At 41.4% G+C, this 27,556-nt stretch overlaps 1 protein-coding gene across 4 annotated transcripts in view; it reads right to left on the bottom strand.

Moving 5' to 3' along the window:
- Positions 1–27,556, bottom strand: part of HECTD1 (HECT domain E3 ubiquitin protein ligase 1) — a 110,825-nt gene that overhangs the window by 67,628 nt on the left and 15,641 nt on the right. For all 4 annotated transcript variants that reach the window (XM_025391531.1, XM_025391534.1, XM_025391532.1 and 1 more), the window contains 8 exons: positions 11,979–12,213; positions 8,549–8,776; positions 7,172–7,453; positions 6,803–7,073; positions 5,684–5,760; positions 5,499–5,597; positions 2,997–3,111; positions 2,258–2,432 (listed from right to left, as the gene is read on the bottom strand). In XM_025391531.1, coding sequence (XP_025247316.1) covers positions 2,258–2,432; positions 2,997–3,111; positions 5,499–5,597; positions 5,684–5,760; positions 6,803–7,073; positions 7,172–7,453; positions 8,549–8,776; positions 11,979–12,213 — 1,482 coding nt within the window. The remainder of the gene's footprint in view (positions 1–2,257; positions 2,433–2,996; positions 3,112–5,498; positions 5,598–5,683; positions 5,761–6,802; positions 7,074–7,171; positions 7,454–8,548; positions 8,777–11,978; positions 12,214–27,556) is intronic.

The raw sequence follows: 27,556 nt of genomic DNA on the forward strand, positions 1-27,556 counted from the left end.
CTCAGGCAGGAGAATGGCGTAAACCCGGGAGGCAGAGCTTGAGGTGAGCTGAAATTCAGCCACTGCACTCCAGCCTGGGTGACAGAGCGAGACTCCATCTCAAATTTAAAAAAAAAAAAAAAAAGTGTAACAGGGTAAATTTAAATCAGGGAGACAGACTTCAATTGATGTAACATTTGAACTGAGATCTGAATGATAAGAAGCAAACACCCATTCAGAAGATCTGGGGACAGAAAGTCTCAAGCAGATGACAAATAAGTACAAAAGCCCTAAGGCAAGGATGTGCTTGGAGGGTTCCACAAATAGAAAGAAGACTAGCATAAGTGTAATGGGCCAAATATTAGGTAATACTCAGGTGGAGAGCTGGGTTGGGATTATCTAAGAACTTGCAAGCCTAAGGGTTAAGAAGCTGAGTTTTAGTTAAAGCCAATTGGAAGCTATGAAGGGTTCAAACTAGAAAGTAGTGTGATATAATTATGATTTAAATATATAATTCTCAAGCCAAGTGCGGTAGCTCATGCCTGTAATTCCAGCACTTCAGGAAGCTGAGGCCAGAGGATTGCTTGAGCCCTGGAGTTAAGACCAGCCTGGGCAAGATGGCCAGACCTCATCTCCACAAAAAAATAAAAACATTAGCTGGTGTGGTGGTGCACACCTGTAGTCCTAGATACTCAGTAAGCTAAGGTGGGAGGATTCCTTGAGCCCAGGAGTTCAAATATGCAGTAAGCTGTGATTATGCCACTGCACTCCAGCCTAGACAAGACAGCAAGACTTTGTCTCTAAAAAAATTAAGAAAAAAAAAAGTACATAATTCTCAGGCCAGGGCCAGGTGCAATGCAGAAGCTCACACTTAGAATCCCAACACTTTGGGAGGCCAAGGCAGAAAAATCAATTGAGGCTAGGAGTTCAAGACCAGCCTGGGCAAAAGAGCAACACCACGTCTCTACAAAAAATTTAAGAATTAGTCAGGCAAGGCGGTATACATCTGTAGTCCTAGCTACTTGAGAGGCTGGGGTAGGGAACTGCTGAAGCACAGGAGTTCAAGGTTACAGTAAGCTATAATTGTGCCACTGCACTCCAGCTTGGGTGACAGAGCAAGACTTGTCTCTAAAAATATATATGGTCAGGTGTAGTGGCCCATGTCTGTAATCCCAGCACTTGGGAGGCTGAGGTGGGCAATCACTTGAACCCAGGAGTTTGAGACGAGCCTGGGCAACACGGTGAATCCCCATCTATACTAAAAGTACAAAAAATTAGCTGGGTACGGTGGCACACTTGTAGTCCCAGCTATTCGGGAGGCTAAGGTGGGAGAATCACTGGAGCCCAGGAAGTCGAGGCTGCAGTGAGCCATGATCCAGCCACTGCCCTCCAGCCCGGGTGACAGCGATACCCTGTCTCAAAAAATTAATTAATTAAAAATATATATACACACACACATCTACAGATATAATTCAGCCTAATATGTACAAACATTGTAAAGGAGCAAGAGAGAAAAAGCAGAATGACTAATTAAGAGGCCACTACAGTGATCAAACCACTGTCTTTGAGGTTTGGATCAGAGTACTGACTAGCAAAAGATGAAAAGAAATAGCAAGCTATGGATGCACTGTAGAGGGAGAGCCACAAGGAGTTCCTGATGGATGGATTTATACCTTCATGCATTTGCACATACTCTTCTTCACCCATGCTTCCAAATCTGTCTGCCTAGAAAACTCCTAAGTGTCCTTTAAACCACAATTTAAATCTCACCTCTGCATAAAACTGTCTCCATTCTGTCCAGCCCAATTAGTTGTTAAATCATCTATATTCCCAGAGAACCCTGAATATGTGCTTAATCTACCACTTATCACTCTGTGTTTTACCCACATACAGCCTTACTAGCCCACAAGGGGAAGAGTAAGCAAAAGCCAAGTCTCATCTATCTGTATAACTCCTCCAGTGGCCATCTCATACTGCCCCTACCAACAGGCTTCCAAAAATCTCAGTAAGTGTTTGCAATACTTATCAAATAGAGATTTAATATTCAGATACCTACCAAAAATTTGTTAAGAATCTAGGAATCTTTTCTAAACCTCCCTCCTCTTCATTCAGATCGTCAGAAGAAAAGATAGGACTTCCCACTTCTGATCTAATTTTTATTCTTACCACACCTTTTTAACATTAAAATAAACCTCAAATCCTTCTGGAAAAGGGAGACAGATAAAACCATATAATTGGTGTAATTTGACTAACACATACAAATAGTATGAATAACTACCTTATTGAAGGCAGCATAGTTTGCTGAAATGTTTGTGCAAACACTGGCAATAACCTTTTCAAGTATATGGGTGCCATTTCCGGATCTCCTTTGGGCTCATTACATTCTTCTTCATCTTTGTTTGTATCTTTCTTTTTCTTATCATCTCCTTTATTAACTGGACACATCCAATCACCTGCAGACAAATATTTTTTAAAGAAATACTTTTTTGGAAACTTTTGCTTTCAAGGAAAAAACCTTAAGATATATCCAACTTCAAACAATAATTATCTTTAATTAACAAATAAACTGAAATTAGAACACGGTTTCAATTATGCTTACAATATTGAAGAGCATCAGTAACTTCAATGAGCTCAATAACAAATTAAGGAGGTAATTTTGGATACTCCACTTGGTTCCAAAAATTATTTCACAGAGCTTCTGGATTCAACTCTCTGAAAACTTAAAACTTTTGTCAAACTACCCTACCTAAACACCACCAAAGTATTCTTTATCTGACATTCTCATATTCCTTGAATTTCAGATTTTGGTCATTCTGGAATCAGGCAGTCATGGTCTCAAAGAACACAGAAGATTAAGCTGTTAAAGGTTTATCAAATGTAAGGATATACATATATAATTATTTGACTTCATAGGAATAGTTCATTTATATAATGTTAATGCGTCTACAGAAAGCTATGGAAGTGAAAGATGAAAAATAACAGCAGATGGCTTAAAAGGAAAAGAATGTAGCACTCACCTGGAGACTGAAGAATAGCTACTACTTCACTATGACCCCTTTCTCGAGCTTTATCTAATGGAGTTTTCCCATCTTCATCTCTCAGATCTGGATTTGCACCATGTCGTAACAGAGTCTAGAGAAGAAAAGCATTTAATTTGAATATAACAATACTTTATTTCTTTGACATCCAACTATGTAAATGAAAGATTTTCCAGAATTACTTAATCAAGTAGGTGGCAATCCAAATCTCTGCCTTTGCACTTAGTACCTTAAAAGCAGCCTATTCTGTAATCCCAGCACTTTGGGAGGCCAATGCGGGTGGGTCACCTGAGGACTGAAGTTCAAGACCAGCCTGACCAACATGGAGAAACCCCGTCTCTACTAAAACTACAAAATTAGCCGGGCATGGTGGCACATGCCTATAATCCCAGCTATTTGGGAGGCTGAGGCAGGAGAATCGCCTGAACCCGGGAGGCACATGTTAAGGTGAGCCGAGATCACACCATTGCACTCCAGCCTGAGCAACAAGAGCGAAATTCCATCTCAAAAAACAAAAAAGCAGCCTATTCATATCTTGAAAAACTTACAAATTAATTGTACTTGGTTATTTATCATCTTCTCAAATTAAGTATGTTCCATCTTAATGTGTCACTTTCTCCATCAAACCCCACCTCCCAATTTCTTTAAGACAGGTACTGTTATAGTTTATGACCTGACAATCAACGACATCGCCTCCTATATACTGCCAATTACCAAGTTAAGTCCAATTAAATTTTAGACCAAAAAGTCAACCAGGTGTGGTGGCTCACACCTGTAATCCCAGCACTTTGGGAGGCTACATCGGAGGATCACTGGAGGCCAGGAGTTCAAGATCAGCCTAGGCAACATGGTGAGATCTCATCACTACGAATAAGTAAAGAAATAAATCATAAAATAAAAATAAAAATTAGCCAGTATGGTGGCACACGCCTGTAGTTCTAGGGACTCTGGAGGCTGAGGCAGGAGGATCACTTGAGCCCAGGAATTCAAGGTTACATGAGCTATGATTGTGCCACTGCATTCCAGCCTGCGAGACAGAGCAAGACCCTGTTTCAAAAATAAAAGTCATCAATATACCCATCTATACCCACTAACACCTTAAACCTTTCATAATTTCATACCCCAACTACTTAATCACAATGGCTCAATAAAAACTTTTTTGTTAATGGTTGACTTTAAAAGCACTTGAAAGGGAAACTCTAAAACCTCTTTGTTTACTTAGTATTAGTCACCCTTAGAAGCAACATTCTCTCTAAAAACTAACCAATTCAAACAAACAGAATTCAGGCTTGAAGAGGCCACTGTTCTCAGGCTAGAAAGCTACTAACCTGTTATTGAAAATTTTGTTGTAGTGTAAAGATGACAATAATAGCAGCTACCATTTGAGCACCTACAATATGCTGGTAACTACAGTAAATCTATACAATATTGTTTCTAATTCTTACAATAATCTTGCTAAGAATATATACTTATTTTACAGATAAACTTAATAAATTGTCCAAGGTCACACAGCTTTTTTTGTGCATAAGCTGAGACTTAAATCCAGGTATGCCCAACTTCAGAGTGGACTAACTCTGAAGTGGACTAACTCGTACTATGCCAAATAACTTCACAATTGGCAGACTGTAGACATCTAGTTCATATATTTGATGTAAACCTTTTCATTTAACCTCTTTGAACCTCAATTTCTCTAACTATAAAAATAACTCTCAAAAATCCTTTGCTAGTCTGAGTCAAGTGATTCTTGTACAAACAGAATATCTGGCTGGATGCAGTGGCTCAACCCTATAATCCTAGCACTTTGGAAGGCCAAGGCAGGCAGATCACCTGAGGCTAGGAGTTTGAGACCAGGCTGGTCAACACCGCAAAACCCTGTCTCTACTAAAAGTACAAAAATTAGCCAGGCATGATGGCACACGCCTATAATCCCAGCCACTCAGGAGGCTGAGGCACCAGATCGTTTGAACCCAGGAATTCAAGGCTGCAGTGAGTTGCTACTGTGCCACTGCAGTCCAGCCTGGGTGACAGAGCAAAACCCTGTCTAAAAAAAATTTTTTTAAAAAGGGACATTTTATTGATTAATACAAACAGCAGAAAATATAGGCAAAGTTATTCATTGCCAAGAGTAATAAATTAGAAACAATCACATGTTCAACACTAGGTGACTAGTTGAATAAACTTGTAGTATAGGATATGCATACAGATATAAAAAAGTTCTCTACATGAGAACTTTTTTTCTAATTTATATTATTAAGTAAAAAAACAAAGTACAGGTGAGTGTATAAGAAAAGGAGGAAACACACACACATATATATATGTTTTTATTGAATCTGCATTAGGAAACACTAAAAAGAAACACTTATAGTGAGTAAGGGGGAATGAAGTGGATGGGGATGGCATGGAAATAAAAGGTTTTATATCATTCTAATTTTTAAACCATGTAAATGTTAAAAATTAGTAATTTTAAAACCTAGACTTTACCTTTGCTACTTGAGGTCTTCCAAAACATGCAGCATAATGTAATGATGATGACCTTTGACCTCTATTAACATCTGCACCTCTCTCACAAAGAAATTCTACCTGTAAAATGATAACGAATCATAAAGCTGCTTTTTATTAATATATCTATCTTTAATTTAAATACTAGCTTTTATTTATTAGCTTACCATTTCCTGAGTTCCAAAAGCAGAGGCCCAGTTTAATAGAGTCTGACCTACATCATCCATAAAATTTACTTCAAAGGCTGAAATTTTGAAGAAAAAAAGAAAATGTATTTTTAAAGTCAATAAAATAATATAAAACTTTTCTAAAGACTGAACCATTTTAAGATTGTCATTAGTCATCATCTAAATAAAGAGCCAAGAGAGTGTTTTAAATATTTAGTTCAACTATAAAGTAGTACATAATCAGAAACCTGAGGTCAGCTAAGAAAAAGTATTTAAGGCCAGGCACGGTGGCTCACACCTGTTATCCCAGCACTCTGAGAGGCCGAGGTGGGCGGATCACTTGAGGTCAGGAGTTCAAGACCAGCATGGCCAACATGGTGAAACTCCGTTCCTACTGAAAATACAAAAATAAGCCGGGTGTGGTGGCACATGCCTGTAATCCCAGCTACTCAGAAGGCTGAGACAGGAGAATCGCTCAAGCCCAGGAGGCAGAGGATCAGTGAGCCAAGACTGTACCACTACACTCCTGCCTGTGCAACAGAGCAAGACTCTGTCCCCACTGCAAAAACAAGAAGAAAAAATATTTGAAAATTTTTAAGCCACTGAGGATTCACAAGGCTTTAAGTCTTAAAAACAAACATGAAATAAGAAAGGAAAACACTAAATACACAATAAGGCAGTAGTTGCTAAAAGCGGCTAATGCACATCTATAATCCAAAGAACACAGAAGAACAAATCTGATGACCCAGAAGCATCTTTCAGGAATTTGTATTTGCTGATCACCTCATGCAGCAGTCAAAAAAATCTGCATTATTATAATTCATTCACATCAGTTTCCATCAATCTTGAGAAAACCTTAGAATTTACAAGATCTCCTTCAGGTAATAAAACAGAAATTTCAAACTTTATAGAAGTTTTACTCATTCAACAAGCATTTATTCAGGTTTCACCATGAACCAAGCTGATAATTACACAATTATACACAGGGAGAGTGGAGAATAATATTGAAGGGGTGCCACTTTGTTATGTGGATTTCTAAGAGTACTGTCCAAAATCTAGGAACTGCCTATATGCTTATCTCACAACTTTCTTTTTGTATTTAAAAAAATATTTTCTGACCTCCTGTGTCAATTGCATCTATAAGTGCATCGGTATCTTTACTTCGAATACAATCTATCAGCTGCCGATGTGAGCGCTCCCCAGAACTATCTAATCTCCGGAGTCCTGGGATTCTGCCTGTAGATCCAGCACTAGACTTTGGCAAAGCTTTTCGTCCTTCAAATAATAGCACCAAGAGAAGGTCAACCAAACGCATAGTATCAAGCACACATCTTTCATCACCCTGCAATGCACTTTCAATTGAATCTGGAAGCTCCGACCTCAAAAGATCCTAGAAAGAGAATGGGAAGAAAGAAGTTTAATATATTAGCATTATATAAAAACACTTTTTCTGAAGATTAAAAAGCAAAGATTCAAAAACATTCTTACATGTGTTACTACCGGAGAGCCTCTGCAAAGTGTTGAGAGCAGACTTACAATTGTTGACACCTGATTACTCAATTTGGAATCTGCAGTGGTGGAAGGAGCTCCTGTGGTGCTGCGACCTGGTTTACATGCTGATGATGGTCCTGATACAGTACCACCAGCAGCAGCCATTCGCGATAACAGCTCCTCAGTTAATCCATGCTTGGCTAATGGAGCTGGGTCAACACCACGACGGGTAAATCGGTCAGCCAGTGATGCAAAGCATCGCAGAGCTCCATCTGAAACCTAACAATGGGAAGAAAATGCCCACAGATAAAATTCACCCACAAAGGGTTAGTAATGATCATTTCAATACTGACACTACAAGAAAGGCAACTGTAGCAAAGTGATTAAGCATGTGATCTGCCTAGATTTGAATCATAACTCCATATACTGCTAACTGTATAATCCAAGGAAGTTACTTAAACTGCTTAAGGCCTCAGTTCCCTCGTTTGTAAAATGGGGATATTAATGGTACCTATATCTCATTGTGTTAGCTTAAATGAGGTAACACATATAAAGAATCTAGATGGATAGTAAAAGCTCAAAAATATTAACTATTATTATGTGTACTTTTGTCATGATAATCTATATCAACTGAAAATAACATCTGAACAATAAAAAGGCATTAAAAGTCAAGTTTTATTTTCCAAAGTATGCTAATTCAGTAAGGGTTTACAGATAAGATTATAAATACTGTCTTATGCCTGGCGCGGTGGCTCAAGCCTGTAATCTCAGCACTTTGGGAGGCCGAGGCCGACGGATCACAAGGTCAGGAGTTCAAGACCAGCCTGGCCAATATGGTGAAACCCTGTCTCTACTAAAAATACAAAAATTGGTCAGGCATGGCGGTGGGTGCCTGTCATCCCAGCTACTCAGGAGGCTGAGGCAGGAGAATCTCTTGAACCCGGGAGGCAGAGGTTGCAGTGAGTGAAGATCATGCCACTGCACTCCACCCTGGGCGACAGAGCAAGACTCTGTCTCACAAAAAATAATAAAAATAAAAAATACTGTCTTATTTACTTTAAATGAGATCTATCTTAAGTCAACAAAATCAGGTCAACAAAACTGCACCAAGTCAACAAAATTATACTCAGTACAAGTACGGCTGTAAAAATATTTTTATGGTATTTAAATTTTAAGAATAAACATATATCACATCTATAATCTGAAAAGTTTCATTCCCAAAATGGAGATTACCACATGGAGAGATGAGAGAAAGAAGATGGAATTACCTCTATTTCATCAAGTGAAAAGTACAAATTAATCATAATTATAAATAGGGGACACTATAAAAATCACTTTCTGAAAATGGAAAGTATATAACAGCAACTTATTTACCTGATGATCTTCATGTTTTAATAAACTAGACAGAGATTCTACACAAATTTCTAAAGAAGAATCCTGAGGCTCCATTTTGCCACAGAGTCTTGATACCACAGCCATGGCAGAGTGCAAGGTGTCTTTATGAACTAGATGTCCACTGTCACGAATGAAGGTAAGCACACAATTCAAACCACCAGCCTCAAAGACTGCTCCTGACTCCCGAGTACATATCAGTTCTAATACCTATAATAGTAAAACAAACGTAACGAAAGAATGCAAGCCTGATTTTCAAGAATCACAGAAATAATGCACTCTCCAAATTTATTAGTGACACATTAAAAACAGAAAAGTGAAACAAATGAAATTAATGTTAATAATATATTTTAGATGGGTGTGGTAGCTCACATCTGTGATCCCAGCACTTTGGGAGGCCAAGGTGGGCAGTTCGCTTGAGCCCAGAAGTTCAAGACTAACCTGGGCAACATGGCAAAATCTGATGTCTACAAAACATACAAAAATTAGCCAGGCATAGTAGTGGCATGTGCTATAGTCCCAGCTACTCAGGAGGTTGAAGCTAGAGGATCACTTGAGCCTAGGAGGTCGAGGCTGCAGTAAGCCATGATCACACCATTGCACTCCCATCCTGAGCAAGAGAGTGAGACTCTGTCTCAAAAAATAATAGTAATAGCCAGGCGCAGCGGCTCACGCCTATAATCCCAGCACTTTGGGAGGCCAAGGCGGGCAGATCACTTGAGGTTGGGAGTTTGAGACCAGCCTGACCAACATGAAAAAAATCCCATCTCTACTAAAAAATATAAAGTTAGCCAGGCATGGTGGCACATGCCTCTAATCCCAGCTACTCAGGAGGCTGAGGCAGGAGAATCACTTGAATCTGGGAGGCGGAGGTTGTGGTGAGCCAAGATCGTGCTACTGCACTCCAGCCTGGGCAACAAGAATGAAACTCCATCTCAAAAATAATAATAATAATAATAATATTTTATTTAACCCAATATATCCAGGCATCATCATTTCAACATGAAATCAATATAGAAAATTACTGATATATATTATAGTCTTTTATGTATAGTCTTTAAAACTGCAAGTATACTTTATAACACATCTCTATTTGGAGTGGCCACATTTGAAGTGCTCAGTAGACTCACTTGGCTACCATACTGGACAGTGCAGGTTTAGAAAGTGAAATCTGTATCGCAAGCTAAAGAACTACAAGTAATTTAGCAAAAGCTTGTAATAATACTCTAACACTATTTGTCTTTTTCATTCTCATTCTCATGAGTCTAGGGTAACATTTTCCAGAAGCTAAGCATGGTGTGACATTGTACTAGACTGAATGCAGAAGCAGATAGGAGATCCAGCTGTCTACTGTAAAGACAGTAAATAGGATCACAGATGTAAAGACTGAATGCAGAAGCAGATAGGAGATCCAGCTGTCTACTGTAAAGAGTGTTCTTAAGAGACTTGCAAAAATGCCTAACAATTCCAGTCTTCTCACTAACTTTGTTTATTTTAAAAAGTTATTTTTTGGCTGGGCGCGGTGGCTCACGCCTGTAATCCCAGCACTTTGGGAGGCCGAGACGGGTGGATCACGAGGTCAGGAGATCAAGACCATCCTGGCTAACACGGTGAAACCCTGCCTCTACTAAAAATACAAAAAATTAGCCAGGCGTGGTGGCGGCGCCTGTAGTCCCAGCTACTCGGGAGGCTGAGGCAGGAGAATGGCGTGAACCCAGGAGGCAGAGCTTGCAGTGAGCCGAGATCGTGCCACTGCGCTCCAGCCTGGGCAACAGAGCGAGACTCTGTCTCAAAAAAAAAAAAAAAAAGTTATTTTTCATTAAAGCTATTATGTATAACATGTAATTACTTTAAGATAAATATTTTAAATTTATCAGTTTCAGTATCTAATATGCTAAATAAACAGACAAAACCTATATAAACAAAAGCTCTTTGGGTATCCTCAATTATTTAAGACTTGTAAAGGGATCCTGAGACAAAAAATTTGAGAATTGCTAACCTAAAGCGGCAAGAATCATAAAAAGAATGAAGCAGAAATCATAAAATAATAATAATAATAATAATCAGGGGCTGGGCACAGTGACTCAAGCCTGTAATCCCAGCAACACTTTAGAGGCCAAGGCAGATAGATCACCTGAGGTCAGGAGTTCGAGACCAGCCTGGCCAACATGGTGAAACCCTATCTCTACTGAAAATACAAAAAATTAGCCAGACATGGTGGCACACACCTGTAGTCCCACCTACTCAGGAGGCTAAGGCAGGAGAATCGCTTGAACCCAGGAAGCAGAGGTTGCAGTGAGCTGAGATTGCACCACTGCACTTCAGCCTGGGAGACAGAGCAAGACTGCCTCAAATAAAATAAAATAAAATCATGTAAAATCTAAATGTATTAATTTAGTACTAAATGTAAAATATAGTACTAATGCTTTTAGAACTACACAAAGTTTTAGAGTTACATAAAGACAACAGCTTACGCTACAGGGAATATAGCAAAATAGTTAAATCCCTGGGCCCTAGAACCAGACTTCCTAATCTTCAAATTCCTAAACTTTAAGTCTTGGCTCTGCTGCTCACTACTCCCAAGTACTTTCCTTAACCTCAGTATACTTGAATTTTTTTCATCTGTAACATAGAAATGATAATATTCAGCAGGGGGTGGTAGCTCACGCCTATAATCCCAGCACTTTGGGAGGCCAAGGCAGGGGCATCACAAGGTCAAGAGTTCAAGATCAGCCTGGCCAACATAGTGAAACCCCGTCTCTACCAAAAATACAAAACAAATTAGCTAGGCATGGTGGTGGGCACCTGTAGTCCCAGCTACTTGGGAAGCTGAGGCAGGAAAATCACTAGAACTGGGAGGCGGAGGTTGCAGTGAGCCGACATTGTGCCACTGCATCCCAGCCTAGGCAACATAGGGACTGTCTCAAAAAAACAAAAAAAAGATAATATTCCTGGCACCAACCTATCCTGTATAGAGTCGCTGTGAAGATTAAATGAGTTAATACCTTAAAGTGCTCAGAATAATGCCTAGCACTAGTGGGTGGTGGTGGCTGTTGTGGTGATTGTTACTACTATAATACAAAATTATTTGGGGTAAGAATAGGGATAACCTATCTCTAAGAGACTACCAGGAACTGAAGTGCACTGAAGCAGCACAGAACATAGCGATGACCTACAGTTTTCCTTCTAAGATAAGATTTCTTTTCCCAAGCCTATGGGACCTCCTTTGGTACCACAAGGGTTCTGATTTCCACTGTTCTCAACTACTCTCAACAAAGTAAGACTGAAAATAGGAAGAATTTTTTTTTTTAGTAAATATATTTTTCAGTCTCTAAGTGATATTTTAATGAGCCAATACTCATCCCTGAGAGATCCGAGAAAAATAAGTAATGAGCCAATAAATAACACTTACCTTTACACATTGTTCAGCTAAGTCTCTGCTAGTCCTGTTGTTAAGTTCAACTACAACCAAACGATTACAAAGTGCTTTTATAGCTCCATCAACCCCAACAATCCTTCGGGTACATTCTGCAGATACATCCAAGTAGTATGTTATGGCACGGGCTGTCACCTCTAATACATTGTCTGGAGCACTTTCATCAAGAAAAATTTTGCAAAGGGCTGGTAAGAAAGTGCGAGGAGGACATCTGTAGTGAAAGAAATCATATTACATCTAGGGTTATTAAATTCTTAACAGCAAAATATTAAGAAAATAACAGAAAATAAAAAGTTATAATGTAACATACTGTGCTCAATACCACATCTGAATGTTTATTAGGTAATATTTCTCACATTGTTTTTGCTTCCATAGTAATACACGCTAATTTCATCACTGTTGAAAATACCAAGGTGTAAATGGTTTAAAATAGCAGCATTAACTTGAAACCATGTTTAAAAAAAAAAAAAAAAAAAAATCGGCCAGGCATGGTGGCTCATGCCTATAATCCCAGCACCTTGGGAGGCCGAGGCGGGCAGATCACCTGAGGTCAGGAGTTGGAGACCAGCCTGCCCAACATGGTGAAACCCCATCTCTACTAAAAATGCAAAAAATTAGCCGGGTGTGGTGGCGGGCACCTGTAATCCCAGCTACTCAGGTGGCTGAGGCAGGAGAATCGCTTGAACCTGGGAGATGGAGGTTGCAGTGAGCCGAGACCACGCCACTGTATTCCAGTCTGGGCAACAAGAGCAAAACAAACTCCATTTCAAAAAAATAACACACAAAAAATTCAATACTCACCTCAAACATGAACTGCTCTATAAAACCTTCCTTAACCTCCCAAATACTTAAGTGGTACTTTCATGTTCCTTAAACTTCATAAAAGCAGCACATATACTATTTAATGTATCCCTTTATTTCTTATTCACTTAAAAGTCCCAGAAGGCCAGAACACTGCTCAATTCATATTTTTCAGAAAGAAGCACTGATTTGGGGTCTAAAAGACTGGGGTAAAAAAAAGAACAGCAACTGTGTGACTTTTCTGCGCCTGTTTCCTTTCTTGTAAAGCACAAGTAATAGCTAAATAACACCTACTTTAGGCCAGGCACAGTGGCTCATGCCTGTAATCCTTGTACTTTGGGAGGCCAAGGCGGGTGGATCACTTGAGGTCAGGAGTTCAAGACCAGCCTGGCCAACATGGTAAAACCCCATCTCTACTAAAAATACAAAAATTAGCTGGGCGTGGTGGCACTTGCCTGTAGTCCCAGCTACTTGGGAGGCTGAGGCAGGAAAATCACTTGAGCCCGGGACAGGGAGTTTGAAGTGAGCTGATATTGTGCCATTGCACTCCAATCTGGGTGACAGAGAGAGACTACGTCTCTAAATAAATAAATAAATAAATAAATAAATAAATAAATAAAATAATACTTTTATATGGTTATGAAGATTAAATGAAATAATACCCATTAAAAACAGCTCAGTGTCTAGCATATTAAACTAAACTTTAGTCCCCATCCTCTCTCTTTAACAGTCTAATGCTTATTACACAAACCTGTACAAGACAGTTCCATCAAAAACAGAATTTCTGAGATATCAGTAATACTCCCTATATTTTATCAACACTTAAAATATGAAAAGATCATAATTTACATTTAGTAGAAATCTCAGCTATGTGACATCAAATGCATTATTCTAATTTCTCTAGACAGACTGAACTATAGCTACAGATAACACAAAGGGTAATATCCTCAACATTTTAATGGAATAATTTATCCTCCCATTTTTAGTGTATGCAAATGAATATTTCCCATACCTTTAGTAGCCTTTAAGAAATATCTGTATGAGGCTGGGCCTGGTGGCTCACGCCTGTAATCTTTGCACTTTGGGAGGCCGAGGCAGGTGAATCACCTGAGGTCAGCAAGACCAGCCTGGCCAACATGATGAAACCCCGTCTCTACTAAAAATACAAAATAATTAGCTGGGTATAGTGGCGGGCACCTGTAATCCCAGCTATTCAGGAGGCTGAGGCAGGAGAATGGCTTGAACCCGGGAGGCAGAGGTTGCAGTGAGCTGAGATCACGCCACTGCACTTCAGCCTGGGCAACAAGAGCAAAACTCCATCTTAAAAAAAAAAAAAAAAAACTCTGTATGAATGTTAAAGTACATCTAACTCTATGGTTCAATATCAGCTTAGATGACTCTTAACTTAAAGGGTTCAGAGGAAAGAATACTGTCAAAAAAATTTTAGGGCCAGTATGATGGCTCACACTTGCAGTCTCAGCACTTTGGGAGGCTGAGGTAGTTCAAGATCAGCCTGGCAACATGGCAAGACTCACTATTAAAAAAATACATAAAAATAAAACATTTATAGAAGACATCTTTCATGCAATGACTAAGTAATCATTGATTAAACACAGGTTTTTGTTTGTTTTTTTGACAGTCTCGCTCTGTTGTCCAGACTGGAGTGCAATGGCATGATCTTGGCTCACTGCAGCCTCCATCTCCCACGTTCAAGCAATTCTTGTGCCTCAGCCTCCAGCACAGCTACAATTACAGGTGCATGCCACCACACCCAGCTAATTTTTGTATTTTTACTAGAGATGGGGTTTTACCATGGTGGCCAGGCTGGTATTGAACTCCTGGCCTCGAGTGATCTGCCTGCCTCAACCTCCCAAAGTGCTGGGATTACAGACATGAGCCACTCCACCCAGCCAGAGGTGTTTTTTATTAGCCAGCAACAGTGGCAACCTATGACATGTAGTCATTTGTAATATTTCTAAGTCAGGAATTAAATGCCTTGAGGCTAGGTTGTAAGAGCTAGTCCCATAGTTCTCAGGTAAGGTCACAAAACGGCCTAGCATATCAGAATCTTAAGCCTTGTTAGAGCGTAATACATATGCTCTACATATGCATATGTAGTAGACGGAAGAAATGAGAAGAGACTGTTACAGTGTTAATACTAAAGAAAAAACACGGTCTAAAAGAGTAATGTGTTTTCTTTAGAAAATACTAGTTTGTGAATAAAGAATAAAACGATGAAGTTGATAGTCCAAGTATCAAATGACAAGAACAGAATTACCATATGCTTTATATTAATACAATTATTCATCCATTTTTCTTACCCAGGGTAAAAACCGCACATCAAAAAATAAAATAAAATTTAAGAGCAATGCTTAGTATAAACTTAATACATTTCATGGGGGAATGCAGTATTTGTTAATTTGGGGAATAATAGTTCCTGTTGTGTTCCCTAAAATGTGATGAATTTCCTGAACAAGTGTAGTTAAAGAGCCAGTTTAGGCTGGGCGCAGTGGATCACTCTGTAATCCCAACACTTTGGGAAGCCAAGATGGGAGGAGTGCTTGGGTCCAGGAGTTCGAGAACAGCCTGGGCATCCCAAGTAGACCTCATCTCTACAAAAAACCAAAAAGCTAGCCAGGCTGGTAGTGCGCACCTGTGGTCCTGGCTACTCGGGAGGCTGAGGCAGGAGGCTCACTTGAACCCAGGAGATCAAGGCTACAGTGAGCCATGATCGCACCTATGCACTCCAGCCTGGGCAACAGAGCAAGACTCTGTCTCAAAAAAAAAAAACAAAAACAAAAACAAAAAAAACACAGTGCCAGTTTAAAAAAGGTAAAAACCCAGAAAGCTCTAACCTCATAGGGTCTCAGATTTTAATTGTGATCAACCGTGTTCCTAAGAAATATCTGTTGTGCCTTTGGCTATTGGCCAAAACAATCATTTTTTCAGCTGTTGAGTTACTTTTTCAACAGTAAGAAGGTATCTGGGGCATATTCCTTCATATGTAAAATGCACTGTTTTTTTTATATCAAGGTCTCAAGGAAAATCAAAGGTGGCTTTTTTCCTTTTTTTTTTTTTTTTTGAGACAGTCTCGCTCTGTTACCCAGGCTGGAGTGCAGTGACACCATTTCGGCTCACTGCAACCTCCACCTCCTGGGGTAAAGTAATTCTCCTGCCTCAACCTCCTGAGTAGCTGGAACTACAGGCGCCTACCACATGCCCAGCTAATTTTTCTACTTTTAGTAGAGAATGGGGTTTCACCATGTTGGCCAGGCTGATCTAGAACTTCTGACCTCAAATGATCTACCCATCTAGGCCTCCCAAAGTGCTGGGGTTACAAACGTGAGCCACTGCGCCCGGCCTCTTTTTCTTTTTTTTTTTTTCCAGAGAGGGTATTGCTCTGTCGCTCTGGCTGGAGTGCAGTGGTGTAATCAGGCTCCTGTAGCCTCAACCTTCTGGGCTCAACCTTCCTCCTACCTCAGCCTCCCAAGTAGCTGGGACCACAGGTGTATGCCAACATGCCCAGCTAGTTTTTAAAAAATTTTTTGTAGAGATGCGGTTTTGCCATGTTGCCCAGGCTGGTCTCGAATTCCTGAGCTCAAGCAATCTGCCCACCTCAGCCTCCCAAAGTGTTGGGATTACAGGCATGAGCCACTGTGCCCAGCCAACATTCCTATTAAACTAGTTATATGATAATGAGTTTTTCTTTCTATGAGTTTTGCTAATAAAAACTCACATTACTGGCCGGGCACGGTGGCTCATGCCTATAATCCCAGTACTCTGGGAGGCAGAGGTGGGCCTATCATGAGGTCAGGAGATCAAGACCATCCTGGCTAACACAGTGAAACCCCGTCTCTACTAAAAACACAAAAAAATTAGCCAGGTGTGGTGGCAGGTGCCTGTAGTCCCAGTTACTCGGGAGGTTGAGGCAGGAGAATGGCATGAACCTGGGAGGTGGAGCTTGCAGTGAGCCGAGATCACGCCACTGCACTCCAGCCTGGGCAACAGAGTGAGACTCTGTCTCAAAAAATAATAATTAAATCAAACAAACAAACAAAAACTCACATTACTATAAGTTACTATTATGAATACATTAATTGCCAATGCAAAAGGAAATCAGCTGGATTAGGCAGACTCCTTGCATTTACGTGATACTTCCTGTAATAGGGCCACTAATTTATGGCAAATACAGCCAAATCCTTGAAAATTATCTCTTTAATATGAAAACTTAACTAAAATTTACTTTACACACAAGAAAGGTAAAAAAAAATCCCAAATCAGATTCCTAAAAATAAAGCAAGAAATTTGATGTAAAACTCAGTAACCCTCTAGCAATCAGTATGTGAAAACATATACATTAAAAATATATATACATAATTTATTATATTTTATTTAAAATATACATAAATATAATTACACTGTATTTACGTGAACTGTATTACCAAAAAGGTATACATGAGTAACAAATTTTTGAAAGTTAATGTACTTGGATATCTCTCATGCTAACAATACTTACATAATGGAACAGGTAAATTTGCTCTAAAGTTTATTCTGTTATAAATTCAGTTGCTCATAAATGAGGTTTTAAAAATAAACAACACAGTTTTCTTTCGTAATGAATTCAAGGGTATATTATTTCCCCTTTGTTTATTTATTAATTTATAATAGACTACCACAGCAAATAAAATTTCCAACACATAAGAAATTTTAGCACATGAAATTCAAGATTAGTCAAAATTATCTGAAGTAAACAATGTTAACTCAAATTCAGATAATTCAGTCTCCAGAGGAGAGAAATTCTGCTCAACTCAGTGGAGGGCCTTTTAAGTCAAAAGCTATTCTAATAATTTTTTGTCATCACAACTCAACTGAAAACTTATAAGAATTCTTGAAATAGGCCGGGCGCGGTGGCTCAAGCCTGTAATCCCAGCACTTTGGGAGGCCGAGACGGGCGGATCACGAGGTCAGGAGATCGAGACCATCCTGGCTAACACGGTGAAACCCCGTCTCTACTAAAAATTACAAAAAAAAAAAAAAGAATTCTTGAAATAGTAAATTTTCTTTCTTTCTTTTTTTTTTTTTAAAGACAGGGTCCCACTCTGTCACCCAAGCTAAAGTGCAGTGGCACGATCTTGACTCACTGTATCCTTGACCTCCCAGACTCAAGCAATCCTCCCAAATCAGCCTCCCAAGTAGCTGGGACCACAGGCATGCACCACCACACCCAGTAATTAATTGTTTTTATTTTTTGTAGAGACAAGGTCTTGCTATGTTGCCCAGGCTAGTCTTGAACTCCTGGGCTCCAGCGATCTTCCCGTCTCGGACTCCTAAAGTGCTGGGATTACAGGTGTGAGCCACCACACCTTGCCCAAAATAATAAAATTGTAAGTAGTTATAAAGACATATTATTCAAGTGAAAATAGATGTAATCATTATCTTACACATAATTCTAAAAACTTTTCTTTAAAAAAACTTTAAAACACTATTAGAAGATTCCTAACAAAAGTACTCAATTAAAATACAGGTTAAGTCGTGCACAGTAACTCACTCCTGTAATCCCAGCTACTCAGAAGGCTGAGGCAGGATGATCACTTGAGCCCAGGATTTCTAGGCCAGCCTAGGCAAGATAGTGAGATCCCTGTCTCTAAAAAAAGATTAAAAAATAAGGCAGCTGGGTGCAGTGGCTCACACCTGTAATCCCAGCACTTTGGGAGGCTAAGCCAGGTGGACCTCTTGAGCTCCTAAGAATTCAAGACCAGGCTGGACAACAAAGTAAGACCCCATCACTACAAAAAATACAAAAATTAGCCGGGCAGGGAGGCGTGCACCTGCGGTCCCAGCTACTTGAAAAGCTTAGGTGGGAGGATGACTCGACTCTAAGAGGCAGAGGTTGCAGTGAGCCAAGATCACGCCACTGCACTCTAGCCTGGGTGAGCCACACACCCTGTCTCAAAAAAAAATTAGCCAGCATAGTGGCACATGTCTGCAGTACCAGCTATTTGGGAGGCTGAGGCAAGAGGATCACTTGAGCCCAGGAGTTCAAGGCTGCAGTGAGCCATGATCACACGCAACGCACTTCAGCCTGGGCAACAGAGTAAGATTCTCCTAAAAAATGTACGTGTACATATACATATATATACACATACACACATATGCATATAGGTTAATAGTATTTATTCACAACTGAAAAGCCAATTACAAAATCTCAAAAATCCAACTATAAATCAAGCAAACACACAGGGAAGAAAATGCCAACATTAATTACTTAATTCTAAAAAATACAGATAGTTGAGAGAATTGTATTACCTGAAAGTTCACATTGAAACTACAACAAATAACAAGTGTCATTTCCTAATAGATACATGGCTGGATATTCTGCTTTAATATAGCCATTGTAATTTAAACACGTAAGATATAAAAACTGATGCTTCTGGCTGGGCACAGTGGCTCAGGCCTGTAATACCAGCATTTTGGGAGGCCAAGGCAGACGGATCTTGAGGTCAGGAGATCGAGACTATCCTGGCTAACACGGTGAAACCCCATCTCCACTAAAAATACAAAAAATTAGCTGGGCGTGGTGGCGGGCACCTGTAGTCCTAGCTACGCGGGAGACTGAGTCAAGACTTGGGAGGCAGAGCTTGCAGTGAGCCAAGATCGCGCCACTGCACTCCAGCCTGGGCGACAGAGCAAGAGAGACTCTGTCTCAAAAAAAACAAAAAACAAAAAATAAAACAAAAAAAAACTGATGCTTCCACTGTTAGGGAATTTCATAGCATCATTTCAGAGAAACCCTGTGTTGATAGATAATTCAACTTGAGGCCAGGCATGGTAGCTGATGCCTGTAATCCCAGCACTTTGGGAGGCTGAGGTGGGCAGATCACTTGAGCCCAGGAGTTCAAGACCATGCTGGCCAACATAGTAAAACCTCGTCTCTACAAAAAACACAAAATTTAGCAGGTGTGGGGGCACGCGCCTGAGGTCCCAGCTACCCAGGAGGCTGAGATAGGAGGATCACATGAGACCAGGGAGGTCCACACTACAGTGAGCCATAATCATACAGTGCACTCCAGCCTGGGCAACAAAGTGAGACCCTGTTTAAAAAAAAAGATAATTCAACTTGACCTTTGTGGTTATTGGACAAGCACTCGACTACCTTCTATGAGCAAAACTCTCAAATCCCTTGCCCCATTTCTGGCTAAATGAATGACCACCCACATTCCCTAGGTCTGAATCTATGTCAACAGGGATTGACAAAGAAAAAATATTCACATTATCAGGAAATTTGACCTCACTATAAATTTACGATCACCAACCTTAAATGAGCACAATACCTAATAATTCTGCTACATTTCTTTCACGGTCTAGAATGAGTATTTTCTTCAATTTTCCCTCGATTTATGACTCCCCTGGTTTTCCACTCCAGCCTCCTTCCTAGATTCCCTCATCATCTTTGTTATCTCTTTAATTACCTCTTTAACGGATTTCATCCATTCTCTTAGTTCATACACCACAAATATAAATCTCATCTACATAGCACAAAAACTCCCTAAGTATATTCTCCACCCCAGACTGACTCAATACCACTATCTCCATTTAGAAATATCACAGGCATCTTAAAATGAGTATATTCAAAACAAAATTCCTGATGTGTGCCTCTATTCCCAAACCTCCATCATAGTAAATGTCAACCATCCAGAAAGCCAAAAAGCTGAGAATCATTATTGACTTCCTCCCATTTTCCTCACATTACACACCCAACCCATCAGTTAAATCCCACCAATTAGGCCGGGCATGGTGGTTCACACTTGTAATCCCAGCACTTTGGGAGGCCGAGCCAGGTGGATCACCTGAGGTCAGGAGTAGGTGACTAGCCTGACCAACATGGTGAAACCCCAACTCCACTAAAGATACAAAAATTAGCCGGGCGTGGTGGCACGTGTCCATTATCCTAGCTACTCAGGAGGCTGAGGCATGAGAATTGCCTGAACCCAGGAGGCGGAGGTTGCAGTGAGCCAACATCACGCCACTGCACTCCAGCCTGAGCAACAAGAGTGAAACTTCATCTCAAAAAAAAAAAAAAAATCCCACCAATTAAGCCCTCCAAAATATATCCTACGGGCCAGGCACAGTGGCTCATGTCTATAATCCTAGCACTTTGGGAGGCCAAGGTGGGCGGATCACTAGAGGCAAGTTCGAGACCAGCCTGGCCAACATGCGAATCCCCATCTCTATTAAAAATACAAAAATCAACCAGACGTGGTAGCACATGCCTGTAATCCCAGCTACTTGGGAGGCCGAGGCAGGATAATAACTTGAACCTGCGAGGTGGAGGTTGCAGTGAGCCAAGATCACACCACTGCACTCCAGCCTGGGCGAAAACAGGCCGGGCGCAGTGGCTCATGCCTGTAATCCCAGCACTTTGGGAGGCCAAGATGGGCTGATCACTTGACTTACAGAGTTCAAGACCAGCCTGGCCAATGTGGCGAAACCTTGTCTCTACTAAAAAACACAAAAAAATCAAATTATCCAGGGGCAGTGGCTTGTGCCTATAGTCCCAGCTCCTTGGGAGGCTGAGGTAGGAGAACTGCTTGAACCGTGGAGGCAGAGGGGGCAGTGAGCCGAGATCACACCGCTGTACTTCAGCCCGGGCGACACAGTGAGACTTTCTCAAAAATTAAATTAAATTAAATTAAAATCAAATAAAAAACCTCTAATCTAAGCCAACTTCAAAGTCTGGTTTGGACTACTGGAATAACCCCTCACACATCTACATAAGAGTTATGTCCAGCACTGGCACTGAGGAGCAGCATATCTGGAAAGAAGAGATCATTCTGGTATAGGATATTACAGCATGAGCAAAATGAACAGGACACTTGTGCAATGGAATGTCCCAGTGATAGGCAATTGATACATACAGGAGAATTGATCAAATAAATATATTAAGGATAGTGGGAGCCATGTTTCTCACTGAAGGAAAAGAGAATTGAAAATATAGAAAGAGAAAACTAGCATGAGCCCTGTGGTGTTAGATTAGAACTAGAAATACTTGTACGAACTCATGGTTTTTCGTTTTTCTTTTTGAAATGGAGTCTTGCTCCATCACTGAAGTGCAGTGGCACAATCTCAGCTCACTGACTCCTGGGTTCCAGCAATTCTCCTGCCTCAGCCTCCCCAGGAGATGGGACTACAGGCACAAGCCACTGGCCCTGGCTAGATTTATTTTTGTATTTTTTAGTAGAGATTGGGTTTCAGCACACTGGCCAGGCTGGTCTCAAACTCCAGACCTCAGGTGATCTGCCCACCTTGGCCACCTAAAGTGCTGGTATTACAGGCGTGAGTCACCACACCTGGCCTGAACACATGGTTTTCAAAATACAGAGATAGTTATAGATAGATAGATAGACAGACAGACAGACAGACAGACAGATAGATAGACAGAAAGAAAGAAAATGTGTGTGCTGTTCCATCTGTCTAAAATCCTTTTCCCCCAACTCTTTTCACAGCTGGCTCTTTGTTATTCTTCCTTTTTTCTTTGAGATGGAGTCTCGCTCTGTCGCCCAGGCTGCAGTGCAGTGGCACGATCTCAGCTCACTTCAACCTCCGCCTCCTGGGTTCAAGCAATTCTCTTGCCTTAGCCTCCCCAGTAGCTGGGATTACAGGCAACCACCACCACACCTGGCTAATTTTTGTATTTTTAGTAGAGATGAGGTTTCATCATATTGGCCAGGCTGGTCGCAAACTCCTGACCTTGTGATACACTCGCCTTGGCCTCCCCAGGTACTGAGATTACAGGCGTGAGCCACCGCTCCTGGCCTTGTTATTCTTCCTATCTCAGCCTAAATGTCACCTCCTAGACTTTTAGACTACCTTCCCTAATCACCCCAAACAGGCCTGTTTTTTCTCTTACCTTTACAATTTATATTTTATTTCTTCTTATCCATTGTAACTCTCTTCTAAAAACTCCTCAGGACTAGGGATTTATTTCTTTTTTTTTTTTTTTTTTTTTTTTTTTTTTTTTTTTTTTTTTTTTTTGAGACGGAGTCTCGCTCTGTAGCCCAGGCTGGAGTGCAGTGGCCGGATCTCAGCTCACTGCAAGCTCCGCCTCCCGGGTTCACGCCATTCTCCGGCCTCAGCCTCCCGAGTAGCTGGGACTACAGGCGCCCGCCACCTCGCCCGGCTATTTTTTGTATTTCTTAGTAGAGACGGGGTTTCACCGTGTTAGCCAGGATGGTCTCGATCTCCTGACCTCGTGATCCGCCCATCTCGGCCTCCCAAAGTGCTGGGATTACAGGCTTGAGCCACCGCGCCCGGCCGACTAGGGATTTATTTCATACAGCAAGGAGCAGAGTTTCCTGCACGGAAGTGACACTAGTGTTTTACATGCTGAATAACTTTTTTTTGCATCTAGAATGAGAAGCCAAATGAAAAGAATTCCTTCAGCTCCCTTACTGACCTCCACCACACATGCCCAATCCCTCACAAATACACCCCCATCCCTCCACACACTACTTCATCCTGGCCCAACTCCCACAGGGTCACCCACCTCCCATCTCTACAAAAATTTAAATAATTAGTTGGGCGTGGTGGTGCACGCCTATCGTCCCAGCTACTGGACTGAGGTATACCCATCTGCCCCCAACTTTCCCAACACAAACAACTGAATCCACTTCCATCTCTCTCATTTCCCATAGTAAAGCAAAATGCCAACTCCAGCCTCTAGTCCAAACTAAATAACGGAACTGCAGACATAACTGCCTCCCCTACTCATCTACTGCTACCTGGATATGTTTCAGGAGCTGTCAAACATAATGCCCAAGACTAAAAGAAGCTTCTTTACCAAAAGCCATATTACTCATATCCTCTAATCTACCATATGCTTAGTCACTCAAGCAAAATTCATAAAAGTTTTCCAGAACTCGTTTCTAAAATACAAAATCTAAGACTTAATCTTCTTGGTTCTACCTCCTAACTCGGTTTAGTATCTGTCCTTAGAATTCCAACCCTCCTCACTTCTTTTCTGTATTACTACCACAGCTTCCTAACCAGAATCTCTCACTAGACTCTCCAGTCCATTCACCATTCTATTACCAAAGACATTTTTTTAAAACACAAATCTGTTAATTTCATATCCTTCAGTACCCTGAGGATAAAATCCAAATGCATCAGCCGGGCACAGTGGCTCCCACCATTAATCCCAGCACTTTGGGAGGCCAAGATGGGATTGCTTGAGCCCAGGAGTTCAAGACCAGCCTGGGCAACACAGCGACATTCCATCTCCACAAAAATTTAAATAATTAGCTGGGCATGGTGGTGCACACCTATAGTCCCAGCTACCGGATGGGGGGTAGAGGGCTGAGGTTGGAGGATCACTTGAGCCCAGGAGGTAGAGGCTGCAGTGAGCTGCATTCTAGCCTGGATGAGAGTGAGACCCTGTCTTAGAAAAGATGTTTGAGGAATTACATGATGAGGCAGCTAGTATTTTCCAGTGATGTCCACAACATTATCTATCTCCCACTCCACATATTCTTTTTTACAATGTGACTTTGATAGTCTTCCCTAAGAGAGGGCCCGTGTTCTTTCCACTTGAATCCATGCAGGCTTACGATTATAGTGAAAGTGACCACTGTGTGACTTCAAATGCTAACTCAATAAACAAAAGATGATATAGCTTCTACCACATTCTTTTGGGACTCATGCTCTTAGAACCCAGTCACCATCCTGTGAGGAAGCCTAAGCAGCCACATTGAGAGTCCACATGTAGGTGTTCCAACTAACAAATCTAGGCAAGGTCCCAGCTAGAAGCCAGGCTCAACCACATGCAACAGAACAAATCATCTGGTGATTCTAGTGCCTAAGTGTCAAGTCACTTCCCATCTTTGAGATTTCCTAGCTGAGGTCCCAGATATCGCAGAACAGAGATAAGCCATCTCCACTCTACCCTTTCCAGTTTTCAAAATCCAGATAATCTGTTAGCATAATTCTTGTTGTATACTACTAACTTTGGGGTGATTTGTCACACAGCAGTAAGTAACTGATATAAATGATCTGCAAGTATCATGGTGCAGTTGGAAATCAGAGCCAAAGGGCAACAGATCAGGATGAACTCGTTGAGTCCAGATTGTATCTTAGCTTTTATCTGAGTACAAAGCAATAAAATGAAAATACTACAGAAACACATAATGTACACAGTGAAAGTCCCCATAATTCCAAACAAGAGGTAATACTGTATCTGAAGACTGATGAGTATTAGTCCTTTTCTTGTTTTTTTTTGTTTTGTTTTTAATTCTAAGAGAGACAGTCTTGCTCTGTAGGCTAGGCTGGAGTACAATGGCACAATTACAGCTCACTGCAGCCTTAAACACCACTATGCTTGGCTAATTTTTTTTTATTTTTTGCAGAGATGGGGGTCTCGCTATGTTGCCCAGGCTGGTTTCAAACTCCTGGGCTCAAGCAATCCTCCCACCTTGGCCTCCCACGTGTGGGGAGTTGCTGCGCTGGGCCCTATTTTTTATATATTGATTTTTTAAAAGGTAAGTTCTCTCTCTGTTGCTCAGAGTGGTCTTTGACTCCTGGCCTCAAATGATCCTCCCACCTCAGCCTCCCAAAGTGCTCAGATAACAGGCATGCCCCACAGTACCCCACCTTTTTTGGTTTTGTTTTTTAAAAAGACAGCATCTCACTGTCACTCAGGCTGGAGTACAGTTGCGCAATCATAACTCACTACTACCTGGATGTTTCAGGAGCTCCAAACTCCTGGGCTCAAGCAATCCTCCTGCCTCAGCCTCCCAAAACACTGGGGTTACAGACCTGAGTCACTGCGCCTGGCACTTTTCCATATGTTTTCATTATTCATAAGTAGAACCATACTATAAATACCATCCCATAATTAGCTTATTTCCTTATTTAATATGTTGTGACCGGCCAGATGCAGTGGCTCACGCCTGTAATCCTAACACTTTGGGAAGCTGAGGCAGGCAGATGGCTTTAGTTCAGGAGTTCCAGTCCAGCCTGGGCAACATAACTCTGTCTGTACAATAAATACAAAAATAAGCTGGGCATGGTGGCACATGCCTGCAATCCCAGCTAGTCAGGAGGTTGAGGTGGGAAAGATGGCTTGAGCCTGGGAGATCGAGGCTGCAGCGAGCCAAGATGACACCACTGCACTCCAGCCTGGGCTGGAGACGGGGTTTCTCCGTCTGGACCAGACCCTGTCTCAGAAAAAAAAAAAAAAAAAAAAAAATTACTAACTGAATGAAATATATAACATCAAACTTTGTAGGATACAACTAAAGTAGTATATAAAGAGAAATTTATGGCATTAAATGCTTAAGGCCTCAAACGCCAGCTTTCAAAAATCAAACCCCAGCTTTCACTTAAGAAAACAGAGGGCCGGGCTCGGTGGCTCACGCCTGTAATCTCAGCACTTTGGGAGGCCGAGGTGGGCGGATCATGAGGTCAGGAGATCCAGACCATCTTGACTAACACGGTGAAACCATCTCTCTACTACAGATACAAAAAATTAGCCGGGCGTGGTGGCAGGCGCCTGTAGTCCCAGCTACTTGGGAGGCTGAGGCAGGAGAATGGCGTGAACCCGGGAGGCGCAGCTTGCAGTGAGCGAGATTGCGCCACTACACTCCAGCCTGGGCTACAGAGCGAGACTCCGTCTCAAAAAAAAAAAAAAAAAGAAGAAGAAAACAGAGAAGGGCGGGCGTGGTGGCTCACGCCTGTAATCCCAGCACTTTGGGAGGTCGAGGCAGGCAGGTCACCTGAGGTTGCGAGTTAGAGACCAGCCTGACCAATATGGAGAAACCCCATCTCTACTAAAAATACAAAAATACAAACAAAAAAAAATTAGCCAGGTGTGGTGGTGCATGACTGTAATACCAGCTACTCGGGAAGCTGAGGTAGGAGAATGGATTGAACCCAGGAGGCGGAGGTTGCAGTCAGCCAAGATCACACCACTGCACTCTAGCCTGGGCAACAAAAGCGAAACTCTATCTCAAAAAAAAAAGGAAGAAAGAAAGAATACAGAGAAAAAGGTCGGGCGCGGTAGCTCACGCCTGTAATCCCAGCACTTTGGGAGGCTGAGGCAGGTGGATCATCTGAGGTCAGGAGTTCGAGATCAGCCTTGACAATTTGGTGAAACCCCATCTCTACTAAAAAATACAAAAATTAGCCGGGTATGGTCTTGAGCGCCTGTAATCTGCTGAAGGAGGAGGAGAATGGCTTGAACCCGGGAGCTGGAGGTTGCAGTGAGCCAAGATCCCTGTCACTGCACTCCAGCCTGGGTGACAGAGTAAGACTGTCTCAAAAAAAAAAAAAGAAAGAAAGAAAAAGAAGGCCGGGCGCGGGGGCTCACGCCCGTAATTCCAGCACTTTGGGAGGCCAAGGTGGGCGGATCACAAGGTCAGGAGACTGAGACTATCCTGGCTAACATGGTGAAATTCCGTCTCTACTAAAAATACAAAAAATTAGCCGGGCATGGCGGCGTGAGCCTGTAGTCCCAGCTGCTGGGGAGGCTGAGGCAGGAGAATGGCGTGAACCCAGGAGGCGGAGCTTGCATTGAGCCAAGATCGCGCCACTGCACTGTAGCCTGGGCGACAGAGGGAAACTCCTCAAAAAAAAAAGAAAACAGAGGAAAAAAAGAGCAAATTAAACACAAAACCAAAGCAGAAGGCAATAATAAAGAACAGAAATCAATAAAACTTTAAACAGAAAAAACAGGGAAAATGAATGAAGCCAAAAGCTGGTTC

This window comes from Theropithecus gelada, chromosome 7b, assembly GCF_003255815.1.
Source record: "Theropithecus gelada isolate Dixy chromosome 7b, Tgel_1.0, whole genome shotgun sequence".
NCBI lineage: Eukaryota > Metazoa > Chordata > Mammalia > Primates > Cercopithecidae > Theropithecus > Theropithecus gelada.